This window comes from Daphnia carinata, chromosome 4 (genome assembly GCF_022539665.2).
Source record: "Daphnia carinata strain CSIRO-1 chromosome 4, CSIRO_AGI_Dcar_HiC_V3, whole genome shotgun sequence".
Classification (NCBI taxonomy): Eukaryota; Metazoa; Arthropoda; class Branchiopoda; order Diplostraca; family Daphniidae; genus Daphnia; species Daphnia carinata.
Genome location: NC_081334.1, coordinates 5,530,630 through 5,546,420, shown reverse-complemented (window position 1 = coordinate 5,546,420; position 15,791 = coordinate 5,530,630). Strand labels below are relative to the sequence as shown.

General features: G+C 41.3%; 2 protein-coding genes across 3 annotated transcripts; both read left to right on the top strand.

Moving 5' to 3' along the window:
- The first annotated feature begins 4,569 nt into the window (after positions 1-4,569).
- On the top strand, positions 4,570-11,882 carry LOC130687240 (myotubularin-related protein 5-like). 2 transcript variants are annotated; one of them, XM_059495161.1, is made up of 10 exons: positions 4,570-4,774; positions 4,958-5,348; positions 5,451-6,151; positions 6,218-7,115; positions 7,190-8,836; positions 8,909-9,117; positions 9,196-9,579; positions 9,653-10,044; positions 10,105-11,467; positions 11,529-11,882. In XM_059495161.1, the coding sequence occupies exons 1-10, from the start codon at positions 4,720-4,722 to the stop codon at positions 11,699-11,701; spliced, it is 6,213 nt and encodes a 2,070-aa protein (XP_059351144.1). In that variant the 5' UTR covers positions 4,570-4,719; the 3' UTR covers positions 11,702-11,882. The 2 variants fall into 2 exon arrangements, with proteins under 2 accessions (XP_059351144.1, XP_057366365.1); XM_057510382.2 differs by having other exon boundaries at positions 8,909-9,579.
- Positions 11,883-12,289: 407 nt separating this feature from the next.
- On the top strand, positions 12,290-14,810 carry LOC130687269 (piRNA biogenesis protein EXD1-like). Its single transcript, XM_057510423.2, has 9 exons — positions 12,290-12,408; positions 12,490-12,528; positions 12,589-12,661; positions 12,739-13,106; positions 13,171-13,535; positions 13,596-13,868; positions 13,946-14,086; positions 14,223-14,414; positions 14,471-14,810. Exons 4-9 carry the CDS (start codon positions 12,914-12,916, stop codon positions 14,633-14,635), a joined length of 1,329 nt encoding a protein of 442 aa, XP_057366406.1. The 5' UTR covers positions 12,290-12,408; positions 12,490-12,528; positions 12,589-12,661; positions 12,739-12,913; the 3' UTR covers positions 14,636-14,810.
- The last annotated feature ends 981 nt before the right edge of the window (positions 14,811-15,791 follow it).

The window sequence follows — 15,791 nt, the reverse complement described above, 5'->3', positions numbered from 1 at the left end:
AAAAGTTTAGGTACCTGACTGTGTTCGCCTAATGCCAATTCATCCTCATGTTCAGTTAGGGATGAGTTTGGAAAAACCTCCTTCACTGTTTGGAAACTGTTCCATTCCAATTTGTTCTTTTCCCCTAGCTGAGCTTGTAGACTCAAAATTTGAGCTACAAAACACAAATGAATAAAAGTAAATAAATAGAATCATTACGTATAAGCCCTTACCATCCTTAGCTTTGCTGTTATCTAATATTTTGTGTTGTTCCAATAATTGGGCCTGCAGCTTCATAATTTGATGTAATAAACAATAATTAATAATTGAAAACCAATATAATAATGTTGATACTTACCATCCTTTTGTTGTATTATCTTATCCATTTTTCAATTGTTCCTCCAGCAACGCGTCATTCTCTCCATCCACGCTACTGAACTAACTGCGAATGGCATCCAATGGACTGAAATTGCCTATGCCAGTAATAACGAGTCTGAGCGGTAGATGGCTACGTGTCGGAAAAAAAGAAAAAAGTGCGATTTTTTTTTTTTCCGACATTTTTTTTTTTTTTTATGTAAAACGGATTGCCATAGATTGCCATATTGCCATATATTTAACCCCCCCCCCCCAAAAAAAAATATCGGCCTTTTTTTTCTATTTCACTGCTATCGCCATCTAACGGTGGGCAGCAGTAAAACAGAAGTAAGGCCGACATTTTTTCTTTTTTTTTGGGGGGGGGGGGGGGGGGTATCTACTCTTGGATGATCTATACCTGATCCTGTGTTCTGAAGTGATCTGCTTTCACAGCTACATTTCTGTTTTCTTTTCCATTGGTCTATGATTGTGAATTGAGGCAGGTATAACTATTATGCTATATCACTAAGTATGATAGGGAAAAAATAACTGAAGTTGATTGAGATCTATTCTGATTCTCCTGATATCCATCTCAACAGGTTTTTATTTGCTTTTCAACATCCATTTCATAGTGGTAAATGTGGCTTTGATTAATATTACATAAAGACTGCCGAAAATGGGTGTGGTTTACAAAAAATTAAATTAAAATTTACAAAAAAATTTACTTGGTGTTTGCTCTGCACTTGTCTTATCAGACATTGTCCTACTTTAAACTTGTTGATTTTATTGTGTCTTTTTTAGTGTCTTGGTGTTTGCTCTGCAGTTGTCCTATCAGACGTTGTCCTAATTTAGACTCATCGAGGTTTGATCCCTATACATTCGGCGTGCGATGCCGGTGCTCAACGGTTGAGCTGTGAGTCATGTTTAGTTTTTCGCTGTGTCTGTACGACTTGGTTGTTGAAATTAGAAAGATATTGAAGTCTGTGCAACTCGTATTTATATAAGAATAAGTAATCGAAGTTCATGGTGTTTATGGCTAGTTGGTAGAGCCTCCGTCTGCGGTGCCGAAGGTTGTGTGTTCAAACCTCACATGAGGCGTCACATGCAAACGATTGCAAAATTTTTTCAAATGAAATAGATTTCCTTAAAAAAACAAGAAAACGAATCATCATTAAGTACATGAATCATGGCTCAACGGTTGAGCATCGGCGGGGTATGCCGAAGATCAGGTGTTCGATCCCCAAAAGAGTCAAGTAACATTCTGATGTGATAACAAATTCATTCGTGAAACTTCCACTCATATAAAATCTTGTATGAGTATAATTAATAATGCTTCAGCAAAGGTGTGTAAAATCGTAAAGGTCTTACTTGATAAAGTGAAACAATACGATTCAGACGAGTAACACATCATAGTATATGGTTATATACAAGTCAATTTATCAATGTGAAAAAAAAGCAATAATTTATTTCTTCAACCTATTTGAGAGCAACCCTCTACATTCTCTGAAGTTACATATTTACAATCGTGGATTTGAACCCAAGGTACCCAGCTAACGTTCCAATGCTGTACCACTGAGCTACAATGAACATAACTTAAAGATCTATATCTTCAACACATTAATGTAGCTATGGCGACGAGTCAATAGAAAACCAAATCCCAATGGGGGGGGGGGGGGGATATAGGGGGGCGGATGCCAGAAAGGAGAGGCGTCCGCTTCACAACTCCAAGGTTCGTGGTTCGAACCCCAGTCAGGTGTCCGATTCCAAAGGCTTCCTACCTTCCCAGGTGTCACGGGGCCAGTCGAGTTGGGAAACATCGTGCGAAGCACGCGAACGGATATTTTACTAACAGTTAATCTCGTAACCAGTAACAAATTTTAATAAATAAGTTATTTTCCTCATTATTGAGTGTTTATAAACTTGTATATTTATACTACTACTATACAACGGATTTAAACCGTAGCCATTAAGTTCTTTCTAGATAGATCATAGTAATGGACATTTATTCCAACATTAGGAATAACGTTTGCTTGGTGCTTGATACATTTGATAGTATATGCATTTGTTTATAAGTTGGTTACAACTGAAACTATCATAGTTATTCATTTGACTCTTTCGAGAGTTCAACCCTCAACCTTTGGATTTCAATGCCGATGCTCAACCACTGAGCCATGAGTCTTGAAAACACTCTAACCATTTTCCCATGTGTTTTAAAGATAACCTATTTGCACAAGTAATAATACTATAGTGCGCCCCAACGCAAATTAATATTTCCGTCTTAAAATGCATGCTATAAATGAAATGGATTTCTATTCAAGTGAAACATCGTATTAGATATTTGAAGTTACGTACATATTTCATTGCTCAAATTCTTTGACACTGTTGGGGATCGACCCTTTATAATCTGGCATGCGATGCCGATGCTCAACCATAGAACAACGAGTCTTGATAAATCATTAACTATTTTTCCATGTTTTTTGAGGGAAACCTATTTGCATTTGTAATTATATTTTAATGCGTCCAATTCACAATATACTGATTCATTATGAATCCACATCCTACTACATAGAACATTTCTCTGATTTGACTCGAACTCTAGACTTTCGACTTCAGAATGCAGACGCTCTACCGCAGAACTATTGGTTTTGCATGATTTCAGACTTATTAACAGATAGTTTCACAAGCTTCAAAAAATAGCGTAGACAACTTCGTCAGGATCTTTGGTTTATCATACAATATCTTTGTTCTAAAGCACTGACAGCCAAAATCAAAGGTCATGGTTTCGTATACTAACTGAGATGGAAAGTAAATGTTTTAGTTTTAGTGTTAGCGATAAATGCATGCTGTAAGTGACTTTCTATGTTCAGTCAAGAATAGAACAAATACATATCTTGCAAATTGTTTGCATACAGTTGCTAATACCTAAAAAGGCATCCTACTCGTACGTTGGTTCTCACAAATCTCAAATATGGGTTCTTTCACTCACATTCCCTAGAAATAATTCTTTCGAAAGAACACGGATGACAGATACTTATGGAGTGTTTTAATACTATTTACCTGTCATGCATTCTTCTTTTCAGAGGCTTTCAGGATCAATTATGGCTGCACAACTTCTGAATTACAAAAGGTTGGATTTCATATATGTTGACAACCTCAATACTGAAATTAATCCTATAGATCACAGATGTATTAATCAGCGAAAAAGGATATAAATTTTTTATTGTCGTGCTATAAAATATTGTGATATAAATAAGTTTCTCGTCTAAGTTTATATAATACATATGATAGTAGAAAGATTGGGTAAAACTTATATTCTCCTGATAGTCAGTTTCACAATTCTGTTCTTAAACCATCAAATGTTTGTTTTTTATATCTTTATTTTTGTTTGTTTGTTAGTTTTTTTCCTGAAATTTATAAGGCAAAAACAAGCTCACTTTTTACTGATAAATACTAGAGGTTAGCTGAGAGCAGAACATAAGAGGGTTCTTTAAAAGTCCGCAACGAACGCCACGAGTAATGCTACCCATATCTGCATTTTATTATGGCAAACCGTTTTGCTCACCGAATGTCTGCTGCAGCGCGCTAGCGCTGTAACGTACTAGCGCGCTAGCATTGCGTAAAATACTCTGTGTATTTAAAAAACGATTAACTTCATAACAAAAATAGCAATTTTCCCGGAATCAGTATTTAACTTTGAGTATATCCTGTGATACTCAACCAATTCCGGTGAGTGTCAGTTTTTTCAGAAATATTTTTTAAGCCCGACCGAGAAAAGTCGGGCTTAAAATTTTTTTCGGTCAGTGTATGTAGAGAATTAACTAGAAATGTGACCGGTAGATGGCGTTAGCAGTATAACAGAAAAAAGGCCAATATTTTTAATTTTTATTTTGGTTAAAACGGATTGCCATCTATATAACTGCATTCTATATAATTAGGTTCTTAGACCTTCGGTACGAGAATGGCACATGCGAACAATGTCTGCGAAGGCCAGGCCTATACACTGAGAGATATGATCGGAAACGATAAAGATTCTCGAGTTATCAATCATTTTATTTTAGCAGTATCTCTGCTAATGGAGTTTTCAAAATTATTCTGTGACTCTGCCGATAGTCACATAATTCGGCGTTCTTGCGCATCCGACGAATGCCCTTGAGCGCCTTAAGCAATTGAGAATTGAAATTCAGTGCTTGCTTCTTGGGTTCTTGGACTTCTTGCTTCTTGGCTCTTGCCTCTTGCAGAAGGAAACTCTGTTGTTGCGAACGCACCCTTCGACCCTATTACGGCCTTCGAAAAATGGCGGCTGGCAATAGCCAATCGTGTAGAAATGTCAAATTGTGACGTTATCTCCAGTGATAATTCGCGCCTGGTGTTATGTAGAAAATCAAAATGTCACGTTTAGTCGACTATTTCATCGTTACTGGATACGACCATGACAAAGACCGTAAGTTAATTCATGCTATTGGGTGAAGTGTTTCATTTCACCCTACTTGCCAAAAACAATCTTAGTTGTGTGGATACAAGTTCGCTTAGTTGAGTAGGCTGATTTTTACACCAGGATTTGATTGTTCTTCTAGTGTCTTATAAAAATAAAGTAAATTTTTATTTAAATGATCATTCCAATTAGGTGGTGGCTTCAGCCAAGGAAAAATTATCCAGCGATTCCCTGAGAAAGATTGGGAAGACACACCATTCATTCCAGGGATTGAACTGTTCTGCCAGCCACTAGGATGGATGCTTTCATCAGAACAGCAAGAACCACGGTTCTTCATCTCGGTCCTCACAGGAATTGATGGCAATCGGCACTATTGTGCCTGCTTGAGTTTCAATGAAGCCGTTTCAATTACTCCATCTAAAATTGATGAAGAAGAAGATTCTGCAACTGACTTTAGAAATTTTCAGTTGCTTGGGCTTAACCGCTCTCTTTCGTCCACAAGTACTCACCACAGCATTATGTATGCCCCAACATGCCTTGTTCTTGTCTCAAGGCACAACTATCCAGAGACTTTCCGTAACTGGTAATGAAACATTCTCTTCTGCTATATTTGCAATAGCCATTATTTTTCATTTTACAAATGTTTTTTTTTCATTAATCATTGTTCCATTCTTTGTCTTTGTAGCTTAGGAATCATTTATACAGTGCACATTGAAAACATGGGACTACCACTGGAAACCCTAATTGGCAATTTGCTGGGTTGCGTTTATGTCCCGTCTGCGGGTGGACCTCAGATCCATTTCAGTATTGGCGCGAAGGATAAGCAGTACCTCCAGCCACCGGCTAGTCCAACATTGCCCGTTACCGGTTCGACAGTTACGCGGTTGTTCCAGCAATTAGGCATAAAGAACACGCTAGCTGTCTTTTCGGCCGCGTTGACGGATCAGAAAGTGCTGTTTCACTCGAGCAGCCACGCGCGTCTGAATGAGGCTTGCCACGCACTAACTGCAATTATGTTCCCCTTCCGTTACGCCTACGTCTACATTCCCATTTTGCCGGCTTCCATTGTCGAAGTCCTCTCGTCACCAACACTTTTCATTATGGGGGTCCACTCATCTTTGCGGAACCAAGTGCCCGAACTGATGGACGTTGTCGTGGCAGATCTCGATGGAGGGTCTGTCAACATACCCGGAAGCATAAGTGTTCCTCTCTTGCCCGAACCACTGCTCACGCAAGTTCATGAAGCCCTAAGCATGGTCCTTCAGCCAGAGCTACGCAGCGCCGATTCGGCATTCCCTGTCTCTTCTGTTCCCAAGTCGGATTCTTTTTCCCAAGACAAAGAAATTCGCGCCATTTTCATTCGGTCATTGGCCCATCTCTTACAAGGTAAACCCTATCCAATCAAATTTGTAACGTATTATTTTAATCGATTTTCTTTTTGCCCAAAATAAGGATATCGCCATTGTCTTACTATATTGCGCATACATCCGAAACCAGTCATTACTTTCCATAAGGCGGCTTTTCTTGGCCATCGTGGTTTAGTCGACTGTGAATTCACTAACCGTGTGCTAGGAATGTTTTTCAACACTTTTGTGGCTGAACGTGGTCCGTCTTGGCGTGTCTGTGATGTCTGGGACGATGTATACAGCGCCTTAGCCGACCAACTGCGCGCTGAAAGTCACGATCAAAAACTTGTTCTGACGCACATCCGCCAGCTAGCAACCCAGCTTACGGCTAACGAAGAACCTTCGCCGCAACCGTTTGCGCAACGGATTCCAAGACCCACCGAAGGCGCCTTCACCCGGATCCATCAGCCGGTATTCCCTCGTTTATCGTCAGATATCATCCAGCAGCGCATTGACCAAGGCCTAGCCAAAGGCAACGCCGATCTAGTCCAAGCGGCCGTGAAATCATCCGCCTCTGCTCCTCGACTTGTCCCTATGGGGCCACCCTTAAGTGGTCTTCAAGATTCCCGCCATCTGTTCAACAACTCTGCTCGTCGTTTAGAAGTCTTGCGGAATTGCATCAACTGCATCTTCGATAACAAGATCTCTGATGCCCGAAAAACATTTTCGGCAGTTTTGCGCGCTCTAAAAACGAATGATGCGAGATTGGCGTTATGTGCCGAGCTTGGTCACCACGTGGCCGGAAGCCGAGCCATCCTTGATCCAGCTCAATTTGATCTTGTCGTCCGTTTATTAAACTGCGCTCTGCAGGATACCTCCGTTATGGATGAATACGGAGTGGCAGCGGCAATTCTTCCACTTGCAACTTCTTTTTGCCGTAAACTTTGCACTGGAGTAGTTCAATTTGCTTACACTTGCATTCAAGACCATCCCGTTTGGCAGAGGTAAATCCTTGCTCCAATTACATTGGACATATCTTCGCAGTACTAAATTTCTTTACGTTTTCTTTTTTCAATAGCCAACAGTTTTGGGAAGCGTCATTCTATCAAGATGTCCAGCGAGATATTCGAGCTCTCTATCTTCCTCGTTCAGAGCCTAATGCGACTTTTAATAGCGCAGAGGCCATCCAAATGAGCAAAGTGGAAATGTCAGTGCTAGAAATCGCTGCCCAACAGATGAGGAGATGGCCGTCGATGAGCGCTGATCAGCGTTTAGAGTTGGAAGCGAATGAAGAGTCTACCATCTATTCTCAGGCTATTCACTATGCCAATCGCATGGTCTACCTTCTGATCCCGTTGGAAGCGGGCGAGAGACGCCGAAGGGAGAGAGCAGTTGCAGGGCACGGAGAACATGACAGTGTCAGTGCCAGTGTTACGAACACGAGCGTAGCTGACAGCGAGCGATCTGGTGGCGATGACGAATCAGGTTTCGAAGAGGCCGTAGCAGGAGAAACAGGCACCGCAGTTGTTCGCTTCGTATCGCGTTTCGTCGACAAAGTTTGCAATGAAGGAAATGTAACTCCCGAACATGTTCGATCGCTGTATCAGATGATTCCTGGAGTTGTCGCAATGCATCTTGAAACTCTAGAAACAGTCAGTCGAGAAGCTCAGCGATTACCTCCTATTCAGAAACCAAAAATTCTTACGCCAAGTTTATTAAACGGCGAACGACTACTCGTGGAAGGATTGCGAGTCTATTTACTGCCAGACGGACGCGAAGAAAGCCCCAACTCGGCCGGAATGGGCCTTCTACCAGCAGAAGGCGCCCTCTTCCTGACGAATTACAGAATCATATTCAAAGGCACTCCATGCGACCCACTTGTCTGCGAACAGACAGTCGTACGTGCCTTTCCTGTTACGTCATTGACGAAAGAGAAACGAATCTCAGTCCAGTATTTAGGCCATCTGGATCAGTGGCTCCAAGAAGGTCTTCAGCTACGTTCAAACACGTTCCAGATGCTGAAAGTAGCGTTCGATGAAGAGGTAAATTTAGACAGCGTCGAGCAACTGCGGAAATACATCCATCGTGTCCGTCATCCACCCCAGCCTTCCGTCTTCCATTACTTTGCCTTTGTCGGCCAGACGATTGTGGATGCCACGCCCATCCACAAAGGCAAGGAAAAAAGCGCCACATTGAAAGGAATTGCCAAAAAGACTCTTTTGAAAACAGCCCGCCAAGTCGGACTCAAACCCAAGAGCGCTACCAAAAGGAAAAAATACATCCTTCAGCCACCTGGAGTTACCCCAGTTGGCGCAGGTAGCACAAGCGGCAGCGGATCACTGTTGCGAGAAGAAGATGAACTCTTGATGGATGAAGCTAATGGCAGAAGCCTCAACCCCAATGGCTCTGTGGGAGGCATCAATGTGGCTCAACAGCCCGATCCTAAAACACTGGAGCGCGTTATTGAGCGCAGCTATTCCAAGGATTACCAAAGATTGAATCTGGCGCCTTCGCCCAACACCACTGGCACACTCACACCTGGCAAAGGCAAAGGCGATTCATTCCGGATCTCGACAGCTAATAGCAATTACAGCCTTTGCCGCACCTATCCGGCTTTACTGGTCGTTCCTTCCCATTTATCGGATGAAAGTCTTGGAAGGGTAGCTCGTTGCTATCGCCACGGTCGCTTGCCTGTTATAACTTGGCGCCATCCTCGAACCAAAGGGTAAAAAAAAATGAAATTTTCTTTTATTAATATTGTTTTTTTGTTTTGCTTAATTGTGTCATTTGTTCTTAGACTTCTTCTGCGAGGTGCTAGCTTTCACGTCAAGGGAGTAATGAATATGCTGAGAAGTAATGCCAATGCGAACTCCGTGGCGACTGCACCACCTGGTCCAAATGACCCTGTTTCATCCAGCTTGGAACAGGAACGTTATTTGAATGCCATCATTACGGCCACACCTGTAGCTGTCCTACGTGAAGGATCTTCATGGGCAATGTCAGACAGTACGCTGAGTATCACGTCTCTCGTTTTGACTGTTGGAAATTCCGGATTGGGATCTGCTAGTGGTGTGTCGCCAACAGGTGGACTCGAAACTCCCGATGTGGGCAGAAAGAGCAACTACTTTGGTCATGGTGGAACAATTTCTAAGGCAATGAGTACATTGCGACATAATACCGGTCGCAAAAGCGTAGGCCTTTGGGGTGCCGCAAAGGATCGACGTTCGGGCAGCGGGACTGCTACACTTGCCATACCCCATTCCCCGCATTTCCGGGGCAACAGTGGATTGGGCATCGCAGGAGCAGAGAGCGATTCAGCTTCAACGACGGAATCGACCCATTCAATACGACGAGCTGCTCTTTACATTTTTGGCGAAAAAACAACTATTAAAGCTATTCGTACAGATACACTTCCAAAAACGGATTTCATCCCGGTTGATTTTCCCGAACCTCGCAACGTCCGTAACGGTTAGTCTCCTTTAGAGCTTCAGAAAAGTACATTTACCTTCATTCTACTTATATTTTGTTTAAACTCTTGCAGCTTTTAAAAAGCTAGTCCGTGCCTGCGTACCCAGCTCAGTAAGCTCAGAACCGGACCAAAGTTTCTATCGAGCAGTTGAGAATTCTGAATGGCTACAGCAATTACAAACCTTATTACAAATCGCTGGGGCGATGGTGGACTTAATGGATTTGAATGGATCATCGGTGATGCTTTGCTTGGAAGAGGGCTGGGATGTTACTGCGCAATTGACATCGATCACTCAGATCTGCTTGGATCCATATTATCGCACAATAGACGGATTTCGAGTTCTGATAGAAAAAGAATGGCTGGCCTTTGGCCATCGTTTTTCCCATCGAAGCCATCTTAATTCAAATTCTCCGGGTTCGGGCTCAAGCTCGTTCACTCCCATCTTTCTGCAGTTCCTAGACATGGTACGGTTTTTAGATACCATTTAATTTTATTGGCTGTTTTACTAATTTCTTTTTTCGTAGGTTCATCAAATTCACAGGCAGTTTCCTCAGTCTTTTGAATTTAATCAGTTCTACCTCAAATTCCTGGCTTATCATCATGTTTCATGCCGCTTCCGTTCCTTTTTGCTTGACTCGGAATATGACCGCGTGGATGCAGGAATTATGGCTATCGAAGACAAGCGTGGTTCGCTATCACGTCATCATCGCAGCTTCGATACACTATCGGATGATGAATCAAGTCTTTTTCCTAACGGTGGACGCATACTACCTGGTGGTTCCAACTCCCAATCGTCTGCTACGAGTGCCGGCCAATCCATTTTCGATTACATCGAGAAGCAGTCTGCCAAATCGCCTATCTTTCACAACTTTTGCTATACATCCGAAAACGACAATCTCGTGCTCCGGCCGTACTGTACTGTCTCAAATCTAGTACTGTGGGATTATTTCCTGACAGAAGAGCTGTCTTACGGTTCACCTTACGATCTTGAGATCAGTGCAATGGATTTGGCCCAAGCAGAAGAGGCTCGAGCGATGGAGGGACCCAATACATCACCCTCCCATCGACGCACCGTCACTTTCGGCTATGATGGAGTTCAACATCATGTACCAGACGTCTTTAGCTACATGCTGGACGAGATACGCCGACTGGAGACGGAACTTGGCCATTTGCCACAAAAATGGAAACTTCTATGGGATCGTATGGAACCGTCGGTTCAAGATTTTCCAGCATCTCGACAGGAAGTCAGTTTGGTGGCGATGGCAAGAGCTCATGCCCGAGACGTTCACAAACGACAGACAATGGAAATTCTGTTGAAAGGTCGCTTCCCTGGCGGAAGCGGCGCTGGAGCAGGAGCCGGCGTTGGAATGGAAGGTGTCGCCCAGGTTTACACCAACCCGCATCGCTTTGAAAAGTATAATTTCTCCAGCCCCACTAGCTGTGATTTTTGCTCGCACATTTTGTGGGGCATCGTCAAGACCGGAATGCGCTGCGCTGACTGCGGCTACAACTGCCACGAAAAGTGTATTGATCTTGTGCCGAAACACTGTTCTAAATACCAGACCTCATCGGGAGGGTTAGGAGGTGGAGGAGATGGTGGAGGGGGCCCTTCGACCCCGACTGTTAGCCAATCGGGCCGACCCGGAAGTGTGGACGTCTCTTCAGTTGGTTCCAATGTTTCACCACACGCATCTACGTCCCACCAGCACTACGATCAGTTTAGTCCAAACATTGCAGAGAATCGCACACACGAAGGCTACCTTTATAAGCGAGGTGCCTTGCTCAAAGCCTGGAAGCAAAGGTGGTTCGTGTTGGACTCGGTAAAACATCAACTGCGGTATTACGACTCTATGGAGGATCCATGTTGTAAAGGCTTTGTTGACTTGGGTAAGTTAAAAGCACAAAAAATTATCATGTGAATTCATATTTAATTTTTCCTTTTGTATAGCCGACGTTGTCTCTGTCGCGCCATCCGGTTCCGTCCCGCAAGGAGCACCGAAAAAGTTTGACGAAAAGACGCTCTTTGAGGTGCGCACTCAGCGCCGGACCTACAATTTCTGTGCCAACGACGCCGCTTCTGCCCAAGAGTGGATTGAGAAAATTCAAGCTTGCTTGCAGTAGCTTTTCCCTTCTTCTTTTGTTTTGTTTTTTCTTGGTTTGTTTAGCGTTCTTCACGACGACGACGATCGCTTGGTCGAAATTCCATCGCAGTTTCTTTAACGTCGTTCACAGCTTATCGCATGAACTCCAGCCAGTTATTCTTCTTTCAGATTTGCGATCAAAGACAAAAAAAAAAAAGAAATCATATCTCGAATCCGTCTTTATGTTCACTTGCTTCCCGACAAAACATTTGGTTCGTAGAATGTGCAACAGAATTCTGTTTGGCTTTGACTGGAGGATATTGCTACGATCAAGACTTTTTATCCATTTATCGTTCTCATATTTTTGTTGTTGATGGATCTAGGTGAGTTGTCCTCACGTGGAATTGCTTCATACGCCTGTTATATCAAAATGCAAACGCATCAAGAAATATTATTAGGAACAAGTTGTGTATCGAATTGTATATATAGTCACTCTTGTTCTTTTTTTTTCTTTGTTGAAGAACCCTGATGAAAATACATTTGAGCCTAAATAGCGATTCCTTCTAAGTTCTGGAACGAATTTGGAAAGCTAGTTTCCGATTATCACGCGGGGAGCAGCACTAGCGAGTTCTCCAAAAAACACGTGACAACGCCGTCGTGTTCGAAAATCGAAACTAGTGTTTGCTATCCTTCCTCTTCCTCATCTGGTTTGATATGGCATCTCAAGCAGCGACTGGCATAAAAAAGGTATGCAAAATAAAATTTTTGGTTCAATTAGAAAAAAATTTGGCAAGTTCTGTTTTAACTATTTCGCTGATAAAAATTTAGCTTCAAGCTGAAGAATCGGAAGCTGTTGTTTTCCAAACGGTAAAGTTCACTCGTTCACGTTGTCTAAAAGGACTTTCTGACTGAACAATTATTGTGCAGGTATTATTTTATTCCTTGGCTATTCTTTTGGTTCCTGTTGCAGCATTCATAGGCAGCAAAGCAACCCTTGGTGGTAAGTTATTCTAAACCAATGTTATATGATTGCCAAACAATTATGACATATTTCTCATCTACTGGTTTTGTATTTAGGGATCCTGGGTTTTGAAACACATTCGTGCAATATATGGTCTGCTGTTATAGCAGTAATTGTTTTACACCTTATGCTTGGTCTGTATATTTACCGTACATTCTATCCTGCTCCCACCAAGCAAACCAAGCAAGATTAACGATTACTCACTGCCACGTCATACAAGAATAATAAAACATGAGCTGTGAAATTGGGCAAAAAATTGTTGGACATAGAGTAGTCATAGAAACACAAACTGGGAAAGTCATTGGTGATGTTCGTAATGTGGACAGCAATTATAGCAAATTGTCTCTGGTAAATGGTGTTGCAGTTTCAACTGGTGCTAAACTTCCTGAACTATATCGAATTTATGTCAAGGATATTGTTTCAAGTAAGATTAAATGTTTGTGCTTGTGAAATGTATTCTTATTTTTTTGTTTTTATATGTGATTTAGTTACACTTGCAGATGAAGAGGTATTAAGTTCAGACAACCCTGCATCCAATTCCAGCCAGTTGCCATTAAAATCACCACCTCATCATGAAAAGAAAACGAAACCTTTATTATTATTAACTCAGATTGAGAAGAAAAGTAGTGCAGTTTTACCCCCACAGCAGACATCTTCTAGCAATGATAGAAAAAATCAACCATTAGTAATGCAGAAGGTTCTCCCAGCACATATAAAAACCCTGAATAATAGCATACAGACGGATATATTAACTAACAAAGTTCCATTCACAAAAGACGGAGATGCAAGTTTTTCATCAACACTTCCAAATTACACAATAATCGACGGAATCGATGAATTGTACAATAGTGTGGTATGTAAAGGTTGAATTGCTGTTGCGTTCAGAATTTGTTTATTAAATATTTGCTTAAAGATTGACAGGCTTGAAAAGGAATCGGTGATTGGGTTAAGCATGGAAGGCATACGAATTGGGCGATTTGGTGTTGTATGTTGGATCGGTGTAGCCATGAGCGATCATGCTTTCCTCTTTGATATGTGCAGCTTAGGCCCTACTGGAGTCAAACTAGGACTAGCCAAGATTCTTACGAATGAAAAAATTGTGAAAGTCACCCACGATTGTCGTTTTATGTCGGATGCCTTTATCCATCAATATGAAGTCAAATTGAATAACGTCTTCGACACGCAAGTAAGCTTAATGAAAATTTTACTTGTTTCATCTCAAAATTAAGTCTTTTTTAAATTTTGTTTTTATTAACACGACAGGTGGGGGCGTTGGTAGTTGAGAAGAAAAAATACGGTCGCTTTAGTAAGTTCGTTCCAGGGCTTCCGAGATGTTTAAGTGATTTCTTTAGCCTTCCAAGTAACCTAATGTATCATCCAAGGAAAAGACAAGGACATGAAAAGGTAAATAATATAGTACAAATTAGAACCGAGTAACTACAATGATTTTAAGTTTCATAACTGACTTTACACAGTCGTTCAGTGAAAGAGATTGTAGCAAACATACATCAGCACTAAAGATATTTATTTGTATCTGAAGGAGGATGAGGCTATATGGAAGCTACGTCCGTTACCACAACACCTTGTAGAAGGGGCTGTTTTCAATGTTTGTTGGCTAAAAAGATTACGTTTAGCTATTATGGAAACACTTCTTACTGAAGTTACTCTTGGGACCAGTTTGTATCTGAAGGAAGTCGGAGATCTGGAAGATGATTCTGTAGCGGAAAAAGGGGTAATTTATATTTATTAAATTATGTATGAACTTAAACTCTATTCTATTGGTTTTAGGTGGCAGCGCATCTAATTCCAATGAGTTTTAAACAATTGGCTTTGCAACCAAAAATCTCTTCGAACGGAGATCCCTGCGATGATTTCCATGACATTGTCCCACAAAACGGATGTGATCCATATGTCTCATTTACGCGACATATTTCTCATGTCCGCAAACATTAGTTATCTGTCCTTTTATCTGCGAGTCGTCATCTAATCATTCCACTAGCTACATAGCACAAACGATTAGGTATGTTAGCACTTCTGGACTCTTTTAATGATTTTAATGATTCCGTATGGAATAAAATGCCCGGATACCACGCCCGCAGTCCCATGTGTGGTAGAAGAAGAAAAATGGCCAAAGCTTGACCTGAAGCAAGCGTAGTAGAATGTCCTTAAATATCTAAAAATGAATTTGGTTTCTTACTCAAATTTCACGCTCTTGAAAAAGGGACTGAATGTAAGTGGTCCATCATTTTTCTTCGAAATTTCGTCCAGGCAAATTGACCAGACGTATTCCTTCTATTATCGGTAAATGATTCATAAAAATCATATTTTACCATAACTAGTATCCACATTTTGGCCATTCCCCGTAATAATTACTTTTTGGACTGAAAATGGGTTTTTATTGCTGCATTCACATTATTGCACTTGTCCGTTTGTTTGGTTCTTTTACACCCTTCGAATTACCATGCCATCCTACTTTTAGTTAGAAAATGCAGTCCAAAGTATTAATCTTACTGAGTGGAATTGATTGATCTGTGATTAACATACTGCGGATGGAGTCTTACAGTAATACAGTTACAGTGAACACCAAATGTGCTTGTGTAAAAGCACCTAAGCAAGCTAGATTTTGGCTGAGAAAGGTAAATTTGTTATTACCAAAAATGTTTTACAACATTTATGTGAAAAAATTACTAGCTGCAATGAACGTAATGATCTTGACTGAAAATTTCGAATATAAATTTAAGAGTTATTCATTGCTCGGTTCCTAGTTGGGTCAAGGAAGTTAAACGAGATGGAGTTGTTTACAGCAAACGAGAGGAATGGAAATAGAAAAAAAGAACTTTGCAAACAATAGAAGGCGCGAAAATTTTCCCGCGAATTCAAGGGGACCAGCATTTATTTAGTCGGGTCCTACACGTGCTGCGTGCTGCAAGCAAAGTTTTCCACGAGAAGTGTGTTTGCTTTCAAGGCGGCGATGAGCATAATCTTTTAAGTATGTTAAAATTTTTGTAATCGTTAAATTTTGGAAACTATAGAGCATGTTCCCACAAGCAAATCAGTTTCTAAATAATTATTCTGATTCATTTTGTGGTAGGTGCTGCTCCCTACGATA

Coding starts and splice junctions, on each gene's coding strand:
- LOC130687240 (XM_057510382.2), top strand. CDS start 4,720: ATGTCACGTTTAGTCGACTATTTCATCGTTACTGGATACGACCATGAC. Junction 4,775..4,957: donor ATACGACCATGACAAAGACC/GTAAGTTAATTC, acceptor CATTCCAATTAG/GTGGTGGCTTCAGCCAAGGA. Junction 7,116..7,189: donor GACCATCCCGTTTGGCAGAG/GTAAATCCTTGC, acceptor TTTTTTCAATAG/CCAACAGTTTTGGGAAGCGT.
- LOC130687269 (XM_057510423.2), top strand. CDS start 12,914: ATGAGCTGTGAAATTGGGCAAAAAATTGTTGGACATAGAGTAGTCATA. Junction 13,869..13,945: donor ATAACGTCTTCGACACGCAA/GTAAGCTTAATG, acceptor TTAACACGACAG/GTGGGGGCGTTGGTAGTTGA. Junction 14,415..14,470: donor ATTCTGTAGCGGAAAAAGGG/GTAATTTATATT, acceptor TATTGGTTTTAG/GTGGCAGCGCATCTAATTCC.